This window comes from Physella acuta, unplaced genomic scaffold, assembly GCF_028476545.2.
Source record: "Physella acuta isolate Inbredline_101_S28 unplaced genomic scaffold, ASM2847654v3 ptg000972l, whole genome shotgun sequence".
In the NCBI taxonomy this organism is placed as follows: domain Eukaryota; kingdom Metazoa; phylum Mollusca; class Gastropoda; family Physidae; genus Physella; species Physella acuta.
The window spans coordinates 3,614-24,326 of NW_026732489.1; the positions used below are offsets into that span (position 1 = coordinate 3,614).

Here is a 20,713-nt window from a genome sequence, read left to right on the forward strand (position 1 = left end):
GGTGTTTGTGTTATAACATGATTGTTCTGTCAATCATTGCCATTTGCAGGATGATTGTTCAATCAATACGAGCCGCTTGTAACTTAAGTTGTGTGTGTGGGTGTGAGGGCAGATTAACCTGTTAGTTTTACAGCATGGAGTTGCTGTCTGACCTCGATTAGTTTGGATACATTTTGGGAAATCCAGTTTCTATTTTTATACATTGGAAATATACATGCGTAAAAAAAAACTTTCCCTGACATCCGGGAACGATATCTTGGGATTTCCATGTCAAACGTGTTTAAATGGCCTTATTAGTGTGTCCCAATTAGCTTACAGGGTGTCAGAACTATCTATATTAAGTTATATTGGACAGGCTGTCTAAAAGTATCTTTTACAAGGGCTCCCAAAAGTGCAGGTTTCCTCAAGTATTTTCCCAAGGGGTTCTGAAAGCATCAGTTAGGGTTCTTAAAATAGCATGAGTTTAGATATATTCTAATACGACCCAAGACAAGCTGTTTTGGAGACTGAATTCAACACTGGTCTTACAGTTGGCAAAACTTGAGTAGCCATGCTCTGGTAGTAGACAGACAGGCACGTGCTCAATTTGATTTTTAATAGCACGCATGGAAATGTCTCTACACGTTCAGTTGTAACCACTTTCACTCATCTTCTATTTGAATACATGGAGGGGGGGGGGTGTTACAGAATCACCAGTCTTATCGACGCAATTATAAGATTGTCCCAACCCTAACCCCCCACACCTCCACCCCCACCCGTCTAACGCCTATAACAGGATGTAAATCTCTATCAGCGGGTCGGAGTTTTCCGAACCAAGCACGTGACGTCACTGTGTTTACCGAGACACGCAGCTATATATAGTCTCCCACATGAGCCCTGACAGTCTCATGACTGAGAGCCTAAAGCCCCCCAGTTAACGGATGAGAATTTGTGTTGAGCTTATTAAGTAGCAGTGTGGATTGTCATAGTTTCAGCGACTCAACAGAGAAATTTTTAGCTGCTACCCAGTGCTAATAAAGTCGGCACATTTTTACCGAACTAGCGACGTTATTCACAACCACAAGGGGGCCCAACACAAACGTCTGTGAGTTCAGATAAGGTGACCACTATGGCCAAACGGTGAGTCCCGCTGCATCTGTTTTTACACCTAGTAACCGAGTGCTCCCCCTTGCCTGTTACCTCCCTTGGGGTTCAACTATCATTACACGAAGAACAAAAGCCCAAACACTGCGGGCGTCATGCTAAAGGCTGGGAAGGTGTACTGTTTTTGTTGGGGATTAGACGAGGATGGTGTATCGTGTGCGACATGGTGTGTCTTACAATCAGGTGGTGTGAAGGTGTACTGTTTTTGTTGAAGATTAGATGCGGATGTTTTATCTTGTGCGACATGGTGTGTCTTACAATCTGGTGGTGTGAAGGTGTACTGTTTTTGTTGGGGATTAGACGCGGATATTTTATCGTGTGCGACACTGTGTGTCTTACAATCAGGTGTGTGAAGGTGTACTGTTTTTGTTGGGGATTAGACGCGGATATTTTATCGTGTGCGACACTGTGTGTCTTACAATCAGGTGGTGTGAAGGTGTACTGTTTTTGTTGGGGATTAGACGCGGATGTTGTATCGTATGCGACATGGTGTGTCTTACAATCAGATGGATCCAACCCGTTACGTCAGCGCTTGTTCGCTGTGCCGCGTGCCGGTATATTACAAGGCGATTGAGCGTTTTGTAATGAGGGGGTAGCGTTAGAGTAAGCAACACCTAGGTCTGTAAGCATTAGGTATTGGTGGCGCTAGATTCGTGTCTACAGGTTAGGTGGAGGAGGAGGAGGTCTTTGCTCCCTCTCTCTCTCTACATACACATATATAAACATATATATATATATATATATATATATATATATATATATATATATATATATATATATATATATATATATATATAAAACAACATATATAAATGCCCCCTCCCCAGGAGCCTTAGATCCGCCACTGGCAACAGACAGATAATTGGGCGTGTCATGATCCCGAGTTTGACAAGTCGTCTCACGTGGCTGCTAGATACAAGTTGGTGGGGGGGGGGGGTCGGGCTGTAGGGATATGGCGGACTTGACCACTTGTTGCATAACTTGTCATCCCAACGGATCAATAGACTTTACCAACTTGACCAAGCTCGGTTAATGTAAGAAAAAAGCTGTTTCACATTTGGAACGTCACAGGTAGCGGGAGGGGTGGTTAGGCTTAACAGTGACGTCATTTTAATGGAACGTGCTGATTTCTTGTCTCATAGTGGGGGGGGGGGGGGTGGTAAGTTGACAAAAAGCTTGACGTAATTATACACCTAAGTGGCAGAACTAATTAGTAATGGGGTCGTTCAATCAACTTTAACGAGATGTTTTATTTAAAGTTCGTTTTCTCAAATTACACATAAATTTGAATTAGACATTAACCTAAATTAGACATAAACTTAAATTAGACGTAAACTTCAATTAGACATAAACTTGAACTAGACATAAACTTGAACTAGACATAAACTTGAACTAGACATAAACTTGAACTAGACATAAACTTGAACTAGACATAAACTTGAACTAGACATAAACTTGAACTAGACATAAACTTGAACTAGACATAAACTTGAACTAGACATAAACTTGAACTAGACATAAACTTGAACTAGACATAAACTTGAACTAGACATAAACTTGAACTAGACATAAACTTGAACTAGACATAAACTTGAACTAGACATAAACTTGAACTAGACATAAACTTGAAATATGAGGAGGTAAAAAAAAAGGTGAAACAGAAATAAATAAAAATTGTGTAGTTCCTTGGTTGCCAACCAACTGTAATGGTTGCCAACCTACTGTAATGGTTGCCAATGTAGAATTGATGTTTTAAAAAACTGAGCTGAAATGTAGAATTGATGTTTTAAAAAACTGAGCTGAAATATGGAATTGATGTTTTTAACATACCCAATTACCGGTGTGGACGACAGAACTTGGAAACGTTGACATCACGTGGTTTGACCGTACGTCTGCTGTAGGCTAAAGCCTATTGTGTGATACAATGTGTGTGTGTGTGTGTGGGGGGGTATTTTTTTCTCCTTTGTTTTTTCCCGAAGGATTCTGTTTCTGAATTAGGCAGTGGCGCAGCTTAGTGGGTCGTCGCTAGATATCAAGTTGTTGCGGGCCTTGACAGCAGGGGAAATAATCCCTACCTTTACTAGACATTCACAACCTCCAACAAAACTCACGATCAACCCAGTCCACGCTTCATCAGCGTTTTTAATGAGAAGTCTTGTCAATAATTCAAGACTGATTTGTTCAAGTGTATTATAAAACTGATAAAACTGCAGTAAAAACAAACTTACAGTTTAGTTTTATAACTCCGCCCTGAGTTACCGTCCTTCAATAATGGCGTTAGCCATGAAGCGAGTTATCTCCCTGTTATAGTGTTAACAGACAACCGTCTGAAGTTAACATCGATCTTGTCTTTTAAATTACACTACACCCGTCGATAATAGGTGTTTTTTTTTACCTTGTTGCATTTAGACTACATGGGCTATAGGTATTGTGTAAGTGGGTGGGTGTGTGTGTGTGGGTGGTTTGTAACAACGTGCGATTGAAAGGGGATGTATATTTATTGACGTCACATCCCGTGATAGTGGGGGGGGGGGGGGGGTTAATCTGATGGTGTTGAGCTACGGGGTGTTGTTGACGTCTACGATAAGATGTAGAGAGGTAGTGGGGATTCTTATAACAAAAATTGTCCATGATTCCGTGAACAGAATATGGAGTGAGGACATTAAAGGACGTCTTCTTTCACATTGAGAATGAGTTTATCAACATGGCGACCTCGCCTAGATTGCCATACATTGGCCATACAGACTCCCCCTACCCCCGGGTATGTGACATCTCCCCCCCCCCCCAGCTTTAAAAAAAATTTGAACCTCTCCCCTCAGGTTTCTGTGACATCCCCCCCCCCAGCTTTAAAAAATATTGAACCTCTCCCCTCAGGTTTCTGAGACACCCCCCCCCCCAGCTTTAAAAAAATATTGAACCTCTCCCCTCAGGTTTCTGAGACACCCCCCCCCCCCAGCTTTAAAAAATATTGAACCTCTCCCCTCAGGTTTCTGTGACATCTCCCCCCACCAGCTTTAAAAAATATTGAACCTCTCCCCTCAGGTTTCTGAGACACCCCCCCCCCAGCTTTAAAAAATATTGAACCTCTCCCCTCAGGTTTCTGAGACACCCCCCCCCAGCTTTAAAAAATATTGAACCTCTCCCCTCAGGTTTCTGAGACACCCCCCCCCAGCTTTAAAAAATATTGAACCTCTCCCCTCAGGTTTCTGAGACACCCCCCCCCCAGCTTTAAAAAAATATTGAACCTCTCCCCTCAGGTTTCTGAGACACCCCCCCCCCAGCTTTAAAAAAATATTGAACCTCTCCCCTCAGGTTTCTGAGACACCCCCCCCCCCCAGCTTTAAAAAATATTGAACCTCTCCCCTCAGGTTTCTGAGACACCCCCCCCCCCAGCTTTAAAAAAATATTGAACCTCTCCCCTCAGGTTTCTGAGACACCCCCCCCAGCTTTAAAAAATATTGAACCTCTCCCCTCAGGTTTCTGAGACACCCCCCCCCCCCCCAGCTTTAAAAAAATATTGAACCTCTCCCCTCAGGTTTCTGAGACACCCCCCCCCCCCCCAGCTTTAAAAAAATATTGAACCTCTCCCCTCAGGTTTCTGAGACACCCCCCCCCCCCCCCAGCTTTAAAAAAATATTGAACCTCTCCCCTCAGGTTTCTGAGACATCTCCCCCCCCCCCCCAGCTTTAAAAAAAATATTGAACCTCTCCCCTCAGGTTTCTGTGACATCCCCCCCCCCCCAGCTTTAAAAAATATTGAACCTCTCCCCTCAGGTTTAAAAAAATATTGAACCTCTCCCCTCAGGTTTCTGAGACACCCCCCCCCCCCAGCTTTAAAAAAATATTGAACCTCTCCCCTCAGGTTTCTGAGACATCCCCCCCCCCCAGCTTTAAAAAATATTGAACCTCTCCCCTCAGGGTTCTGAGACATCTCCCCCCACCAGCTTTAAAAAATATTGAACCTCTCCCCTCAGGTTTCTGAGACATCTCCCCCCCCAGCTTTAAAAAATATTGAACCTCTCCCCTCAGGTTTCTGAGACATCTCCCCCCCCAGCTTTAAAAAATATTGAACCTCTCCTTTCAGGTTTCTGAGACATCTCCCCCCCCCAGCTTTAAAAAAATATTGAACCTCTCCCCTCAGGTTTCTGAGACACCCCCCCCCCAGCTTTAAAAAATATTGAACCTCTCCCCTCAGGTTTCTGAGACATCTCCCCCCCCAGCTTTAAAAAAATATTGAACCTCTCCCCTCAGGTTTCTGAGACACCCCCCCCCCCCCAGCTTTAAAAAATATTGAACCTCTCCCCTCAGGTTTCTGAGACATCCCCCCCCAGCTTTAAAAAATATTGAACCTCTCCCCCTCAGGTTTTAAAAAATATTGAACCTCTCCCCTCAGGTTTTAAAAAATATTGAACCTCTTCCCTCAGGTTTTAAAAAATATTGAACCTCTCCCCTCAGGTTTTAAAAAATATTGAACCTCTCCCCTCAGGTTTTAAAAAATATTGAACCTCTCCCCTCAGGTTTTAAAAAATATTGAACCTCTCCCCTCAGGTTTTAAAAAATATTGAACCTCTCCCCTCAGGTTTTAAAAAATATTGAACCTCTCCCCTCAGGTTTTAAAAAATATTGAACCTCTCCCCTCAGGTTTTAAAAAATATTGAACCTCTCCCCTCAGGTTTTAAAAAATATTGAACCTCTCCCCTCAGGTTTTAAAAAATATTGAACCTCTCCCCTCAGGTTTCTGAGACACCTGTGGAGTATGACAGAAAGAGCACACTATGTAGACAGCGATTTACTGGTCCAATGTCAAGGCCACGTCAAGCACGTGACTTTGAACCGGCCTCACGCGCTCAATGCCTTGAACTTGTCTATGGTGAGGGACCTGACGTCCAATCTCCTGGTGAGTCACATTTTGTGTGCACATTTTAAATCTTATCAATCTCTTGGTGAGTCACATTTTGTGTACACATTTTAAATCATATCAATCTCTTGGTGAGTCAGATTTTGTGTGCACATTTTAAATCACATGAAAGTCCTAGTGAGTCACATTTTGTGTGCACATTTTAAATCATATCAATCTCTTGGTGAGTCACATTTTGTGTGCACATTTTAAATCTTATCAATCTCTTGGTGAGTCACATTTTGTGTACACATTTTAAATCATATCAATCTCTTGGTGAGTCAGATTTTGTGTGCACATTTTAAATCACATGAAAGTCCTAGTGAGTCACATTTTGTGTGCACATTTTAAATCATATCAATCTCCTGGTGAGTCAGATTTTGTGTGTACAATTTAAATTATATCAATCTCTTGGTGAGTCACATTTTGTGTGCACATTTTAAATCATATCAATCTCTTGGTGAGTCACATTTTGTGTGCACATTTTAAATCATATCACTCTCCTGGTGAGTCACATTTTGTGTGCACATTTTAAATAATATCAATCTCTTGGTGAGTCACATTTTGTGTGCACATTTTAAATCATATCACTCTCCTGGTGAGTCACATTTTGTGTGCACATTTTAAATCATATCAATCTCTTGGTGAGTCAGATTTTGTGTGCACATTTTAAATCATATCAATCTCCTGGTGAGTCAGATTTTGTGTGCACATTTTAAATCATATCAATGCTCTGAAGGGGAAAGGTGTGAATAGGTCCTCTCAATGTATCCACTAAGATGGCTGGATTACATTGTGTCAGTGGCCTGAGTTTTCTATTGTGTTGTTGTGTATTGATTTGACCAATGACTCTTGCTGCTGTGTATTGATTTGATCAATGACTCTTGCTGTTGTGTATTGATTTGATCAATGACTCTTGCTGTTGTGTATTGATTTGACCAATGACTCTTGCTGTTGTGTATTGATTTGACCAATGACTCTTGCTGTTGTGTATTGATTTGACCAGTGACTCTTGCTGTTGTGTATTGATTTGTCCAATGACTCTTGCTGTTGTGTATTGATTTGACCAATGACTCTTGCTGCTGTGTATTGATTTGACCAATGACTCTTGCTGTTGTGTATTGATTTGACCAGTGACTCTTGCTGTTGTGTATTGATTTGACCAGTGACTGTTGCTGTTGTGTATTGATTTGACCAGTGACTCTTGCTGTTGTGTATTGATTTGACCAGTGACTCTTGCTAATGTGTATTGATTTGACCAGTGACTCTTGCTGTTGTGTATTGATTTGACCAGTGACTCTTGCTGTTGTGTATTGATTTGATCAATGACTCTTGCTGTTGTGTATTGATTTGACCAATGACTCTTGCTGTTGTGTATTGATTTGACCAATGACTCTTGCTGTTGTGTATTGATTTGACCAGTGACTCTTGCTGTTGTGTATTGATTTGTCCAATGACTCTTGCTGTTGTGTATTGATTTGACCAGTGACTCTTGCTGTTGTGTATTGATTTGTCCAATGACTCTTGCTGTTGTGTATTGATTTGACCAATGACTCTTGCTGCTGTGTATTGATTTGACCAATGACTCTTGCTGTTGTGTATTGATTTGACCAGTGACTCTTGCTGTTGTGTATTGATTTGACCAGTGACTCTTGCTGTTGTGTATTGATTTGACCAGTGACTCTTGCTGTTGTGTATTGATTTGACCAGTGACTCTTGCTGTTGTGTATTGATTTGACCAGTGACTCTTGCTAATGTGTATTGATTTGACCAGTGACTCTTGCTGTTGTGTATTGATTTGACCAGTGACTCTTGCTGTTGTGTATTGATTTGACCAGTGACTCTTGCTAATGTGTATTGATTTGACCAGTGACTCTTGCTGTTGTGTATTGATTTGACCAGTGACTCTTGCTGTTGTGTATTGATTTGACCAGTGACTCTTGCTGTTGTGTATTAATTTGACCAATGACTCTTGTTTTCAGTATTGGAAAAATGACCCTGGCACCAGTGTGGTCACCCTAATGGGGGCAGGGGACAAGGCGTTTTGTTCAGGGGGAGATCTCAAATGTGAGTACTGGGGAGGGTGAGACCGTGGGTGTAAGTATTTGAAGGGGGGGGGGGGGGGGAAGATCTCAAGTGTAATTTAAGGCTGGGGGGGTGGGTTGAAGATTTGTAGAGAAAAATTGAACCCATACAAAAGCAACAATGGTGTAATAGCTGGGGATAAGTCACTTATCTATTTTTAGACAAGATTCACTTGATATATCTATAGACTGTTTATGTAGGTTACATTGCATACAAGTATTTTATGTATTTTGTATTTTTATTACAAAAATGCTACAGCTGTGTTTATTTCATCCTATTTTGTTTAGCCATCACATTCTCATCCAAACAAGGTGGAAACTATGGCCAACAGTTTTTCTATGAAGAGTTCACCCTCAATCACATCATAGGTATGTTTTCCTGCTGATTGTAGGCTGATTTTTTGTTAGCCTGTCTTACCAGGATAGATAACTCTCCTTTAACAAGGGAGCTAATTTTAAAATTGGATTCAGGGGAACTAACTTTGTCAATGGTATCAATAGAGCCAACTTTTTAACTTTAAAAAAAAAACAAAAAAAACCTATAATGTTCAGGTTTAAGCAATCCCAGTAAGATTTCAGCTTAAAATATAATGGTATCATTGTTTGCAATGCTTTTTTTTTCTTTTCTGTGTATATGTGCTAATTTCAGACTTTTAAATTTCCAAATATGACAAGACTAATTCCATTTCTCAATTACAAAATATCTTGCTTCTTTTTAGGCACCTTCCCAAAGCCACTGATATCAATCATGAATGGAATCACATTTGGAGGGGTGAGTGTTAAAATAAAGAAAGTGGGGTGGGGGGCTACTCTAATCCTCTTGATAATGCCATGAACTATTTAACATGTTATGGTTTGTGCAAATAGTGATCACATTCTTTTTCTATGTCAAGTCGCTGCCTAAACAAACTGTTAGCATTAACATTTTAACATTTAGAAAAATGGGTAAAGAATAACTATGTACAAATAAATGTAAGCACAACTTTTAAAAATGTGTAAGCATTATGCTGTTCAGATGAAATTGTGTACAACTGAACAAAATGTGTATATAATTGTATGAATATTATTGTGTTCAGATGAAGTTGTGTACAGCTGAACAAAATGTGTATATTTGGTTTCTCTGTCTCAGGCTGCAGGTTTAAGTGTCATTGGTCGGTTCTGTGTCGCTACGGAAAAAACAGTTTTCTGCATGCCTGAATGTGCCATAGGTTTGTTGGTCGTTCTAGTTACCCACATCACAATATTTCTTTAAACTAACTGATTTATGTTAAATATCTTTAAAACAGTTTTTTAAAAATCATTTAAAAATATTTTTGCTACTTATTGAAAGTCAAATGTAGTTTTGGTTCAGACCAGTTTCAACAAAATTTCACATGAAATCTGAGTTCAACCACATATTTATTCTCTTTAGGCTTATTCCCTGATGTTGGATCTGGCTATTATCTCTCACGTTTACCTGGCAACTTGGGCTTATTTTTAGGACTCACAGGTCATAGGTTGAAAGGTCGTGATGTTGTTAGAGCAGGGTTATCTTCTCATTACATAGATCATGCCCATGTAAGAAATTTTACTTTGTGGAAACTATCTGTAGTTAGAGTTAAATAGCTGTAGTTAGTGTTAGACAGCTGTAGTTAGTGTTAGACAGCTGCAGTTAGAGTCAGACAGCTGTAGTTAGAGTCAGACAGTTGTAGTTAGAGTCAGACAGCTGTAGTTAGAGTCAGCTGTAGTTAGAGTCAGACAGCTGTAGTTAGAGTCAGTCAGCTGTAGTTAGAGTCAGTTGTAGTTAGAGTCAGACAGCTGTAGTTAGAGTCAGACAGCTGTAGTTAGAGTCAGACAGCTGTAGTTAGAGTCAGACAGCTGTAGTTAGAGTCAGCTGTAGTTAGAGTCAGACAGCTGTAGTTAGAGTCAGACAGCTGTAGAGTCAGACAGCTGTAGTTAGAGTCAGACAGCTGTAGTTAGAGTCAGACAGCTGTAGTTAGAGTCAGACAGCTGTAGTTAGAGTCAGACAGCTGTAGAGTCAGACAGCTGTAGTTAGAGTCAGACAGCTGTAGTTAGAGTCAGACAGCTGTAGTTAGAGTCAGACAGCTGTAGTTAGAGTCAGACAGCTGTAGAGTCAGACAGCTGTAGAGTCAGACAGCTGTAGTTAGAGTCAGACAGCTGTAGTTAGAGTCAGACAGCTGTAGTTAGAGTCAGACAGCTGTAGTTAGAGTCAGACAGCTGTAGAGTCAGACAGCTGTAGTTAGAGTCAGACAGCTGTAGTTAGAGTCAGACAGCTGTAGTTAGAGTCAGACAGCTGTAGAGTCAGACAGCTGTAGTTAGAGTCAGTCAGCTGCAGTTAGAGTCAGACAGCTGTAGTTAGAGTCAGACAGCTGTAGTTAGAGTCAGACAGCTGTAGTTAGAGTCAGACAGCTGTAGTTAGAGTCAGACAGCTGTAGTTAGAGTCAGACAGCTGTAGTTAGAGTCAGACAGGTGTAGTTAGAGTCAGACAGCTGTAGAGTCAGACAGCTGTAGTTAGAGTCAGACAGCTGTAGTTAGAGTCAGACAGCTGTAGTTAGAGTCAGACAGCTGTAGTTAGAGTCAGACAGCTGTAGTTAGAGTCAGACAGCTGTAGAGTCAGACAGCTGTAGTTAGAGTCAGACAGCTGTAGTTAGAGTCAGACAGCTGTAGTTAGAGTCAGACAGCTGTAGTTAGAGTCAGACAGCTGTAGTTAGAGTCAGACAGCTGTAGTTAGAGTCAGACAGCTGTAGTTAGAGTCAGACAGCTGTAGTTAGAGTCAGACAGCTGTAGTTAGAGTCAGACAGCTGTAGTTAGAGTCAGACAGCTGTAGTTAGAGTCAGACAGCTGTAGTTAGAGTCAGTCAGCTGTAGTTAGAGTCAGTCAGCTGTAGTTAGAGTCAGACAGCTGTAGTTAGAGTCAGACAGCTGTAGTTAGAGTCAGACAGCTGTAGTTAGAGTCAGACAGCTGTAGTTAGAGTCAGACAGCTGTAGTTAGAGTCAGACAGGTGTAGTTAGAGACAGCTGTAGTAAGAGTCAGACAGCTGTAGTTAGAGTCAGACAGCTGTAGTTAGAGTCAGACAGCTGTAGTTAGAGTCAGACAGCTGTAGTTAGAGTCAGACAGCTGTAGTTAGAGTCAGACAGCTGTAGAGTCAGTCAGCTGTAGTTAGAGTCAGACAGCTGTAGTTAGAGTCAGACAGCTGTAGTTAGAGTCAGACAGCTGTAGTTAGAGTCAGCTGTAGTTAGAGTCAGACAGCTGTAGTTTGAGTCAGTCAGGTGTAGTTACAGTCAGACAGCTGTAGTTAGAGTCAGACAGCTGTAGTTAGAGTCAGCTGTAGTTAGAGTCAGACAGCTGTAGTTTGAGTCAGTCAGGTGTAGTTACAGTCAGACAGCTGTAGTTAGAGTCAGACAACTGTAGTTAGAGTCAGTCAGCTGTAGAGTCAGTCAGCTGTAGTTAGAGTCAGATAGCTGTAGTTAGAGTCAGTCAGCTGTAGTTAGAGTCAGTCAGCTGTAGTTAGAGTCAGACAGCTGTAGTTAGAGTCAGACACCTGAAAGTTATTTCCCCTGTCTTAGATACCTCTGTTAGAAGAAGCTTTGGAGAACCTCCCACACCCGGTCTCCATGGAGACAGTGGATAAAGTGTTGACTGCTTTTCAGGAAAAGGTAACTCTCATTTGTACATTTTTCTGGTTACAGCTATTACAGCTACATACTTAAATATATCGATGGGATCATTTATATTTAATTATAATCTCTTTTATTGTGCACTGATAATTGTTTAAAATTTAATTATAGTTTTAAGTTGACATATCTGTTTTTTTAATTTATCCTTTCTTGTGGTAATATTCTTAGTTAAAAGATAAGTTAAAAACGTAAGAAGAAAATTTGAAACAGCGTTAAATTTTGTTTCTTTACCAGAGTGAAACAAAGTTCCCAGATAAATTTTCTCTAGAAGAACACAGGCAGCAGATTGAGGATTGTTTCACAGCTGAATCTGTTGAGGAGATTGTAGAGAACCTCCAGCAAGATGGCTCAGAATGGGCCATGAAGCAGCTCAGTGCATTGGACAAAATGGTGAGCCAGGGTACACAGGTGTTAGCTCAGTGCATTGGACAAAATGGTGAGCCAGAGTACACAGGTTTTAGCTCAGTGCATTGGACAAAATGGTGAGCCAGGGTACACAGGTTTTAGCTCAGTGCATTGGACAAAATGGTGAGCCAGGGTACACAGGTTTTAGCTCAGTGCATTGGACAAAATGGTGAGCCAGGGTACACAGGTTTTAGCTCAACACAGCGTAAGGGTAGCATTACACAGGTTTTAGCTCAATACAGCGTAAGGGTAGCATTACACAGGTTTTAGCTCAACACAGTGGAGGGGCAGGATTGGCTGCTTCATGGCGGATTCTTTTCTAGAAGATAACTGGGTTCACCATGGACCTTCAGTATTTATCAAGCTACTGGGTTCACCATGGACCTTCAGTATTTATCAAGCTACTGGGTTCACCATGGACCTTCAGTATTTATCAAGCTATTGGGTTCACCATGGACCTTCAGTATTTATCAAGCTACTGGGTTCACCATGGACCTTCAGTATTTATCAAGCTATTGGGTTCACCATGGACCTTCAGTATTTATCAAGCTACTGGGTTCACCATGGACCTTCAGTATTTATCAAGCTACTGGGTTCACCATGGACCTTCAGTATTTATCAAGCTACTGGGTTCACCATGGACCTTCAGTATTTATCAAGCTACTGGGTTCACCATGCACCTTCAGTATTTATCAAGCTACTGGGTTCACCATGGACCTTCAGTATTTATCAAGCTACTGGGTTCACCATGGACCTTCAGTATTTATCAAGCTACTGGGTTCACCATGGACCTTCAGTATTTATCAAGCTACTGGGTTCACCATGCACCTTCAGTATTTATCAAGCTACTGGGTTCACCATGCACCTTCAGTATTTATCTATCTTAAGACTACAACTTGTTGTACCTCATTCTTACATCAAAATAAACTAAAAATATTATGTGCTAACAATTTTAAAAAGCCACTCTTATGCAGATTTCTCCACTTATCCTGAAAGATAACTTTATGTTCCTAGAGCCCCTCCTAAGATAACTTTATAATCTCACAGCCACACATAAGATAACTTTATATTTTCAGAGCCCCACATAAGATAACTTGATATTCTAAGAGCCCCATGTAAGATAACTTTATATTCTCAGAGCCCCACATAAGATAACTTTATGTTCCTAGAGCACCACATAAGATAACTATATTCTTAGAGCCCCACATAAGATAACTTTATATTTTCAGAGCCCCACATCTCTTAAGATAACTTTTCGCCTGCTGAAAGAAGGTGTGAACCTTAGCCTATCGCAGTCACTGTGCACTGAGTACAGACTGACACAGAGGTGTGTGGCAGACCTGGATTTCCATGAAGGCATTCGAGCAGGTACAATTTATCTTACTTTAACTGCAACTTTGTGCAAACAAGATTAAAGGTCAAATGTTTTACATTTAGTCAAATAGAAAAGCTAACTATAGCTTCACTTAAAGTCCAGTGTTTAGATTCTGTCTGACTCTATCCAGATGTAATGAGTACCAGAATTAGCAAATGTTGACAGCTGGCCATTCAACTATCTAAAAACTGAACCAAACACAAACAATAACCTGAGCTTTAAATGGATTGGCTAACAAAATGTTCCTGTTGTGACAAAATTTGAGACAACAATTTTTTTTCCCACAGTTATATTAGATAAAGACCACTGCCCAAGCTGGACACCTTCAACATTAGAGGAAGTCACTGAACAAAAACTGGATTACTATTTTTCACCCTTGTCACATGACAAAGAACTGATATTGCCAGAAACAGTTTCTTGACTTCAATAGTTTTTAGTGCCAGCATTTTATAAAATCAAGTCTTGGAAACCCGTAGCAGTTTACTACTAGAACTTTTGTACATATCTTTAAAAAAATCAGTTTGCTAAAATTTCAGTGCAAGTTCAATCAATTGGTAATTCCACCTTTATTTTTATTTATTGTTGTTTTACTGATGAAAATTTCAGTTGAAACTTTTCATGACATAATTATGTTGTTGCTGCCCAATATGTCCCAGAGGGTGACTTTAAAAATGACAACTTTACTTTGTTTAGAGTAGCTGCCCATGTCTATGAATGATTGCAATAATCTTGAGACATTGTTATCAACTATTTAGTACAAAGAATTTGTTGAACCTTGTTGATGTTGATCTAAGGGAGGCTACTGTTCAAGATAGTGCGTAGCTTCCCCTGTCTATGAATGATTCTATTTATCATGAGACTTAACCTTCAACCAAGAATGTATCTAGGTTAATTTTTAATTGATCAAAGGGACGCTATTCTAAAATGTTGTTAGTAGCTTCCCCTGTCTATGAATGATTCCATTAATTGGCCTATCATGAGACATTCATTTATAAATTACAACCTTTTATTTAGATCTGGCAGTGCAATTATTAAAACCAGAAAATCAATTTATAATTCAGATTTTCAAAACCGGTGAACAAACTTTTTAAGAATTTTTTTTATCTAAATGTGTGCCATATATTCATCATTTTGAATTTACTTTGTTGGACTTTTATTTAAAAATAAAACAGCTGGTAATTTTAAAAACCTTTGACCATTTGTTGATCCACACATTCAAGTAATCTTTTTCCTGACTTTTTAAAAATCTATTGTCATATGAGATTTCTACACATATTTTTTCTCTCATTAACTTATCCTAAAATTGTATTGGGTTGATCACAAAAAATGGTTGCAAATTAAAGGTCCTCATTATGTGACAAAACTCTGCCTGGCTGAAATCTCTCCACGTTTTTTTGATTGGCCAACTAGGCTTGACACACGGGTCCAACTCGGCTTGCTACATTGGCCCTACTAGTTGCTTGTTATTACACACCGGTGCAACTGGATACACACTGCTATGTTGTTGACTATGATGCTTACATTCCCCTAGATTTTTGTTTATAGAACTCCCTTTATATATAAAAAAACATTTTTTTTAGAAACGATCTTGTGATGAAGTCTAAACATTCTATAAACAAACAGAATTTATTTATCAAAGAATATTACTTTTTTGAAGTGTTTTAATTTATTTTAACCAACGTATTATAAAGATATTTTAATAAAATTGAGTAATCCTGTTTTCACCATGTATTTGTTTTCTTATGTAATATTTTAGGTGAAAAATTCAGGAAAGGTTGTGTAAGTTTATTTCGTTGCTGTGACTGCACCTGTATGCCATGGTGTTGATGTAACTTGATCTATTGATGATTTGAATTTTGTTTTGCTGCATGTTATAAAGTAAAAAAAAATTTACAAGGCTAAAATTTTTGTTACGGGGGGGGGGGGGGGGGGGGGGGGGGATAGGATTGAAAAATAACAAAAACAGTAAGTTTGTTCATATTTTATTTTATATATAAATTATCTCCCATGTGTTGTGAATACAAACATGGGAGGCAACACTCTTTTCATTCAAATAAACACTCGCTTCTCTTTTAAAAAGGACAGACATCGTATCCAGACATTTTTTTCCACAGGATGCCTTGTAACATGAACTTATTCTGGCAGTAAAGAGCAATGTTGGATAACAAACTCTCCCAACACAATTTTCACATTTCAAACATTTACACCAAGAGCAGGGCTGGGTAGCAAGGAGAAAACAATCCATGGCCCCAAACTTTGTTTCTATTACATGTATAGAAAATGTATAGCAAGTCAATCAAGTGAATGTCAGTCCCAAACTTTGTTTCTATTACATGTATAGAAATGTATAGCAAGTCAGTCAAGTGAATGTCAGTCATATAAATAGTGAGATGATTTAAAATGCCTTGCCACACAGTCCCCATACAGTCTACACAAAATGGTCCAGTGACTTAGTAGATACAAAAAACTCATTTCAGTAGAGACCACTTGATCTGGTCTTTGGCAGACTGCAGCACCTGTGGAGAGATGATGTTTTGGTGAGTGCTGGGACATCAAGATATATTTTGAATACATTGATATTACTATACAGCTCAGCAAACCAGTGAGATGATCAAACCAGCAGAAACTTTTTTTTACTGCTATTTTGGTAGAGTTCAAATTAGTATTAGGAAAACATCTTCTGGCCTTGAATGTATATAAGTGTTCTCAAATAATTGAGTGTTCAGAGAACATTAGAAGCCATCTATTTCTGCTTCTATGTTCTCTGTTAAACTCTTTGACAAACTATGTGCTTCTACTTATAAAACATGTAGTCAGTCAATGGCAATACTACCCACCATACCCCTAGACATTTCTACCAGACAATGCTACAACAATGTATGAAAAATGATGCATGTCATCAGATGATTAAATTACCAGATTTCACATATTGTCAGCAGCTAAACCAAAATTTAACCCACATTTCATCTATAAGTTATCAAACCAATAAAACAAAAATGGTCAAATAAGCAAGGCCACATACAAGGCAAAATTCCCAGCTCAATTCACATGCAATATTTAAGTAAAGAAAAAGATACGATGATAAAAATACACAGAGACACAGGGTACAGATGCACTAAATGGGTGATTATGTTCTGAGCTATGGGGTCATGCTGTTCTAGTCACTTTAGGATGACTGGCACTAGAGTTTTTGTCAACTCTATTTGATTCAAATGATTTGTGATTGGATAATTTTCACAGCAGATTTTAATTAAAACATATCGGGGAAAAAATAGTCCTGTACAAAGTAAATAAACACTCTTGTGCTAAAACCCATTTCTGTTGCCGCAGCTCTTGATGTTTGGTAAGGACTTAAGTGCTCAAAAAAAAAAACATAAAACAAGTGGCAGCAAAATTACATTTAGGGCTAATTCTTCAGCCTTAAGCAACTATACACAGACAAATATAGAAAACAATTAGCATCTGATGAGAAAAACCTGGGCCATAGGAACACATTCAATCTGGGCCCTAGCAACACATTGAACCTTGGTCCTAGCAACACATTGAACCTTGGTCCTAGCAACACATTAAACCTGAGCCATAGCAACACATAGGACCTGGGCCATAGCAACACATTGGACCTGGGCCATAGGAACAAATTGAACCTGGGCCATAGCAACACATTGAACCTGGGCCATAGGAACACATAGGACCTGGGCCATAGCAACACATAGGACCTGAGCCATATTGAACCTGGGCCATAGGAACAAATTCAACCTGGGCCATAGGAACACATATGACCTAACAATACTTACCTCCAACTTTTTTGTCAATTGCTACAACAAAATGTTAGCCTTAAAATCTCATGACATAAATATTCCAGTAGAAAGTCTCCTTCCCTGGAGGACTAGGTACCATTGTGTTTTATGTTCACAGAAAAGCTCAAGTGCTAACCCAAGTCTTATGAGAGGGATGAAAGGAACTCTACAGACCACTGAGTTGAATGGGGCAATGAATGAGATATCAGAGAAACATATCAACATCCACTCTACTACACCTGTACTAAAAAAACAGCTTTTAAAAAACACCTTTAAAAAAACAAAACCTTTCAGTACCCCAGACTTTGATCAGGAATTATTCATTAACAACAAATATCCTTACAAGAAATGATGTTAGTTGTATATATACTCCAACCATAAATAATTTAATCAAACCACTGTTGAGATAAAGTAGATGGGATCAAATAAACCTCCAGCTAAAAACAGTAAGCTGTACATATGAGGTGATAAGTTATAGAAGCAAGGCTTAGATTTTGGGAAGATTAAAAAAAATAGATCAGCCTCATGGGGGAGAGATGAACAAGGATATGGCAGATGGAGCATAAAGTACCATGGCTGGCCCCACTTAACGCTCGTATACTTTACCCTATCCGTGGCTGCGGACACCTGCTGGCTATATTTGGCCGTAATCTTAAAAACATTTACCAAATAATCAGTTCATTGCCACTTAAAAACATTTACCAGATAATCAGTTCATTGCCACTTAAAAACATTTACCAGATAATCAGTTCATAGCCACTTAAAAACATTTACCACATAATCAGTTCATTGCCACTTAAAAATAAGACACTCTAAATTGGCAATAACTTTCTCATCCTAATGTGAATGTATATAAACATTGTTAGAACGTGCTGTGATGAGCTTGTATGTAAAACTGTTGTAATGTAACCAGCTGTGTTTAAAAACTCACCAGTGATGGAAATAAAATTATTCTAGAAAAGTCTGGGTAGTGTTTTTAAATTATCAACTGATAACAAAGAAAAAGTGCTGATGGGATGAGTAAAATCACACTTGTAGTTGTAAGCTACCCCTAACTCTGCTAGCTACTGGCACTGTTGAAATTAGAAAGCAAACGAACCTGTGCCATCGTCTGTTCTCCCAGTGGAATATCTTCATTTCTTATTGCAACTTTCTGTACAATGGCGTTACTGTCTGCCTCCAATACAATCCTGGGAGAATAAAATATAATAATTATTCTGTGCCCCACATCCTCAACCAATCAATGATCTTCCATATACAAGCAATACATTTTGTGGGAGCTGCCTAGAAAAGTCATATAAGCCCCCCCCCCCCCACCACATCCCACACAGACCTACTTACCCCCCATCACAGAGTTCATCAGCTGCCAAGAACACAGCATCTAAATTGTCCAGCAGTGCCCTTTTCTCAACATTCTTCCGCAATATTTGGCTGATTGAGTCATAGAATGCATTCAGAACACTGGCTAGAATGAGCTGCAATAAAGAAGAAAAAACTCTAGATTCGAGGCAGTGTTCCATCAATCCACACAACTGATTTGTAGTATGTAGCTACTCTCATGTCTCTTGTTTGTTCTCATATCACCAAAATAATAACATTTTCAACTTCATGGATCACTTCCATGGTAATCCTGTATTAGAAAATGTTTCACAATCATAGCTGTATTTTAAGTGGAAAGAAAACATGGCTATTATGAATTTATCTAACCCACAGAGTAGTATAATGATGGTGGCTGAAGTAGATACTTGAAACCTAAGCTTGGAGCTAGGATTAAATTGATAAGTGACACAATATCAATAGTTACATGCTAGACAGTAGCCCAGAGGCCTGACACAATATCAACTGGTTGCTTACCTCATTCTCCATGGAGGAGCCCACAACATAGAAGAAAAGATCCACATTGCTCTTGTACACACAAGTCAGGCCTTCAAACATGATGATTTCAGCTGCAAATTATCAAACTTTAGGATTTCAGCTGAACAAAAAATGGCAAACATGGAAATAATGGCTGCTAAATACACACTTATCACTGGGGTTTTGTGTGTGTTTCTACAGGTAATTTGACTGAATAAATTATTGGCTGGTTTACCATTTGCTCTGTGTGTCTTGTTGAACAAATTCTTTTCAAAAGCTTTTTGATCTTTTGCAGTTGGAAATGTTTCATCATAGTACTTGAAAATAAGAAGACAAGACAACATTTTAAAAATCTTGTTTTGAGTTTAGAAAAGCTAAATAGAATACTAGCTCAATAGTCTATGAAACATCACAAAAAATGTAATTACAAGTTTCCAGCTAAGTCTGCTAAGTATTTGAAAAATTAATATAAGAATACTAATAGCTAAATCTGCTGTATATAATATTTATAATTTGGTTATTCAGTCCTTACCTTTGCCAAGAGTCTGTTACCGTCATTGTCAAGAATGGCAATAGCCTTGATAGAGTAAAGAGATGGTTCCTGTAAAGAAAGGCAATACTCTAACTAATAAAGTGACTGCTGGGAAAAAGATTTTTTGCCCCAGCGTCTCCACCTTGTCGGCAAAAGACAGTTCTGCGCATGCGCAATGACCTTAATAGCTGAGCTAGTGTTAAGGATAGGGTTAGGATTGGGGTTAGGGCTAGGGTTCTGCGGTTGGTTTTGTAAACAGACACATGCACAGTACCATCAAAAACATCGCAGTGAAGGCAAGTCGTAGTTTCTCTCCATTGCATGTGTATCTATTTCCTGCTAGACGCTAGAATAGGGCTTTTTTTCTGATTCATTTTTTAAATTTTATATTTCTGTCGTAATTTAGATCTAGATCCCAAATTTTTTTAGAAAAAAAAATCTACCTGCTACAGCACTACACTGATTTTATGATTGTTACTTGTAGATTCTACAGTAGAATTTCAGACTAGATTTCACTAAATCTCGATGTAGATTCTAATTCTAGATCGAGAATTTGACTCATCCATCACTCGATCTGAGAAAAATCTTCCTCGATGATCATCATATGCCTATGCCTCCGAACACGCCGATGAGGGAAAATTGCTGAAAACTAGTCTAATTAACGCCAGAATATTTTTGTTTTTAAAAATAAATATGATTATTTTAGGAATGTAGATAATTTAATAATATTTAACATTTTCAGTTAATAACTGTTACTTACAAGTAGACCACCGTCCATGTTGATTGTTGTTAGTTTTTGACGTGTAGTATCGGAACGGAGTAAATAACAGAAGAGCACTAACACTAATTTGTAGTATGCCTATGTAAATAATATTGAAATAGCTCTCTCTAAAGCACCATTTTAATGAAGAAATAATTTAAAATAAATTACTATGTTAAGATGTTTTTAA

At 39.0% G+C, this 20,713-nt stretch overlaps 2 protein-coding genes across 3 annotated transcripts; one reads left to right on the forward strand and one right to left on the reverse strand.

Annotated features, from left to right (window-relative positions):
- The first annotated feature begins 908 nt into the window (after positions 1-908).
- LOC131954103 (3-hydroxyisobutyryl-CoA hydrolase, mitochondrial) lies at positions 909-14,586 on the forward strand. Its single transcript, XM_059317625.1, has 11 exons — positions 909-1,119; positions 5,877-6,039; positions 8,022-8,106; positions 8,412-8,492; positions 8,843-8,895; positions 9,253-9,331; positions 9,535-9,680; positions 11,690-11,779; positions 12,035-12,190; positions 13,435-13,573; positions 13,868-14,586. Exons 1-11 carry the CDS (start codon positions 1,109-1,111, stop codon positions 13,999-14,001), a joined length of 1,137 nt encoding a protein of 378 aa, XP_059173608.1. The 5' UTR covers positions 909-1,108; the 3' UTR covers positions 14,002-14,586.
- Positions 14,587-15,549: 963 nt separating this feature from the next.
- On the reverse strand, positions 15,550-20,622 carry LOC131954105 (coatomer subunit zeta-1). 2 transcript variants are annotated; one of them, XM_059317627.1, is made up of 8 exons: positions 20,524-20,622; positions 19,764-19,832; positions 19,467-19,548; positions 19,232-19,323; positions 18,719-18,852; positions 18,477-18,567; positions 17,984-18,028; positions 15,550-16,096 (listed from the first exon to the last, which is right to left on the reverse strand). In XM_059317627.1, the coding sequence occupies exons 1-8, from the start codon at positions 20,539-20,541 to the stop codon at positions 16,049-16,051; spliced, it is 579 nt and encodes a 192-aa protein (XP_059173610.1). In that variant the 5' UTR covers positions 20,542-20,622; the 3' UTR covers positions 15,550-16,048. The 2 variants fall into 2 exon arrangements, with proteins under 2 accessions (XP_059173610.1, XP_059173611.1); XM_059317628.1 differs by lacking the exon at positions 17,984-18,028.
- Positions 20,623-20,713: the final 91 nt, after the last annotated feature.

Bases quoted from the DNA above. Each gene is read 5' to 3' on its own strand.
- LOC131954103 (XM_059317625.1), top strand. The intron at 9,332-9,534 runs GTTTGTTGGTCG...TATTCTCTTTAG, and splicing joins CATGCCTGAATGTGCCATAG to GCTTATTCCCTGATGTTGGA. The intron at 11,780-12,034 runs GTAACTCTCATT...TTTCTTTACCAG, and splicing joins TGACTGCTTTTCAGGAAAAG to AGTGAAACAAAGTTCCCAGA.
- LOC131954105 (XM_059317627.1), bottom strand. The intron at 18,853-19,231 runs GTAAGCAACCAG...TCTTTATTGCAG, and splicing joins GCTCCTCCATGGAGAATGAG to CTCATTCTAGCCAGTGTTCT. The intron at 16,097-17,983 runs GTAAAGTATACG...ATCTCTCCACAG, and splicing joins TGTCCGCAGCCACGGATAGG to GTGCTGCAGTCTGCCAAAGA.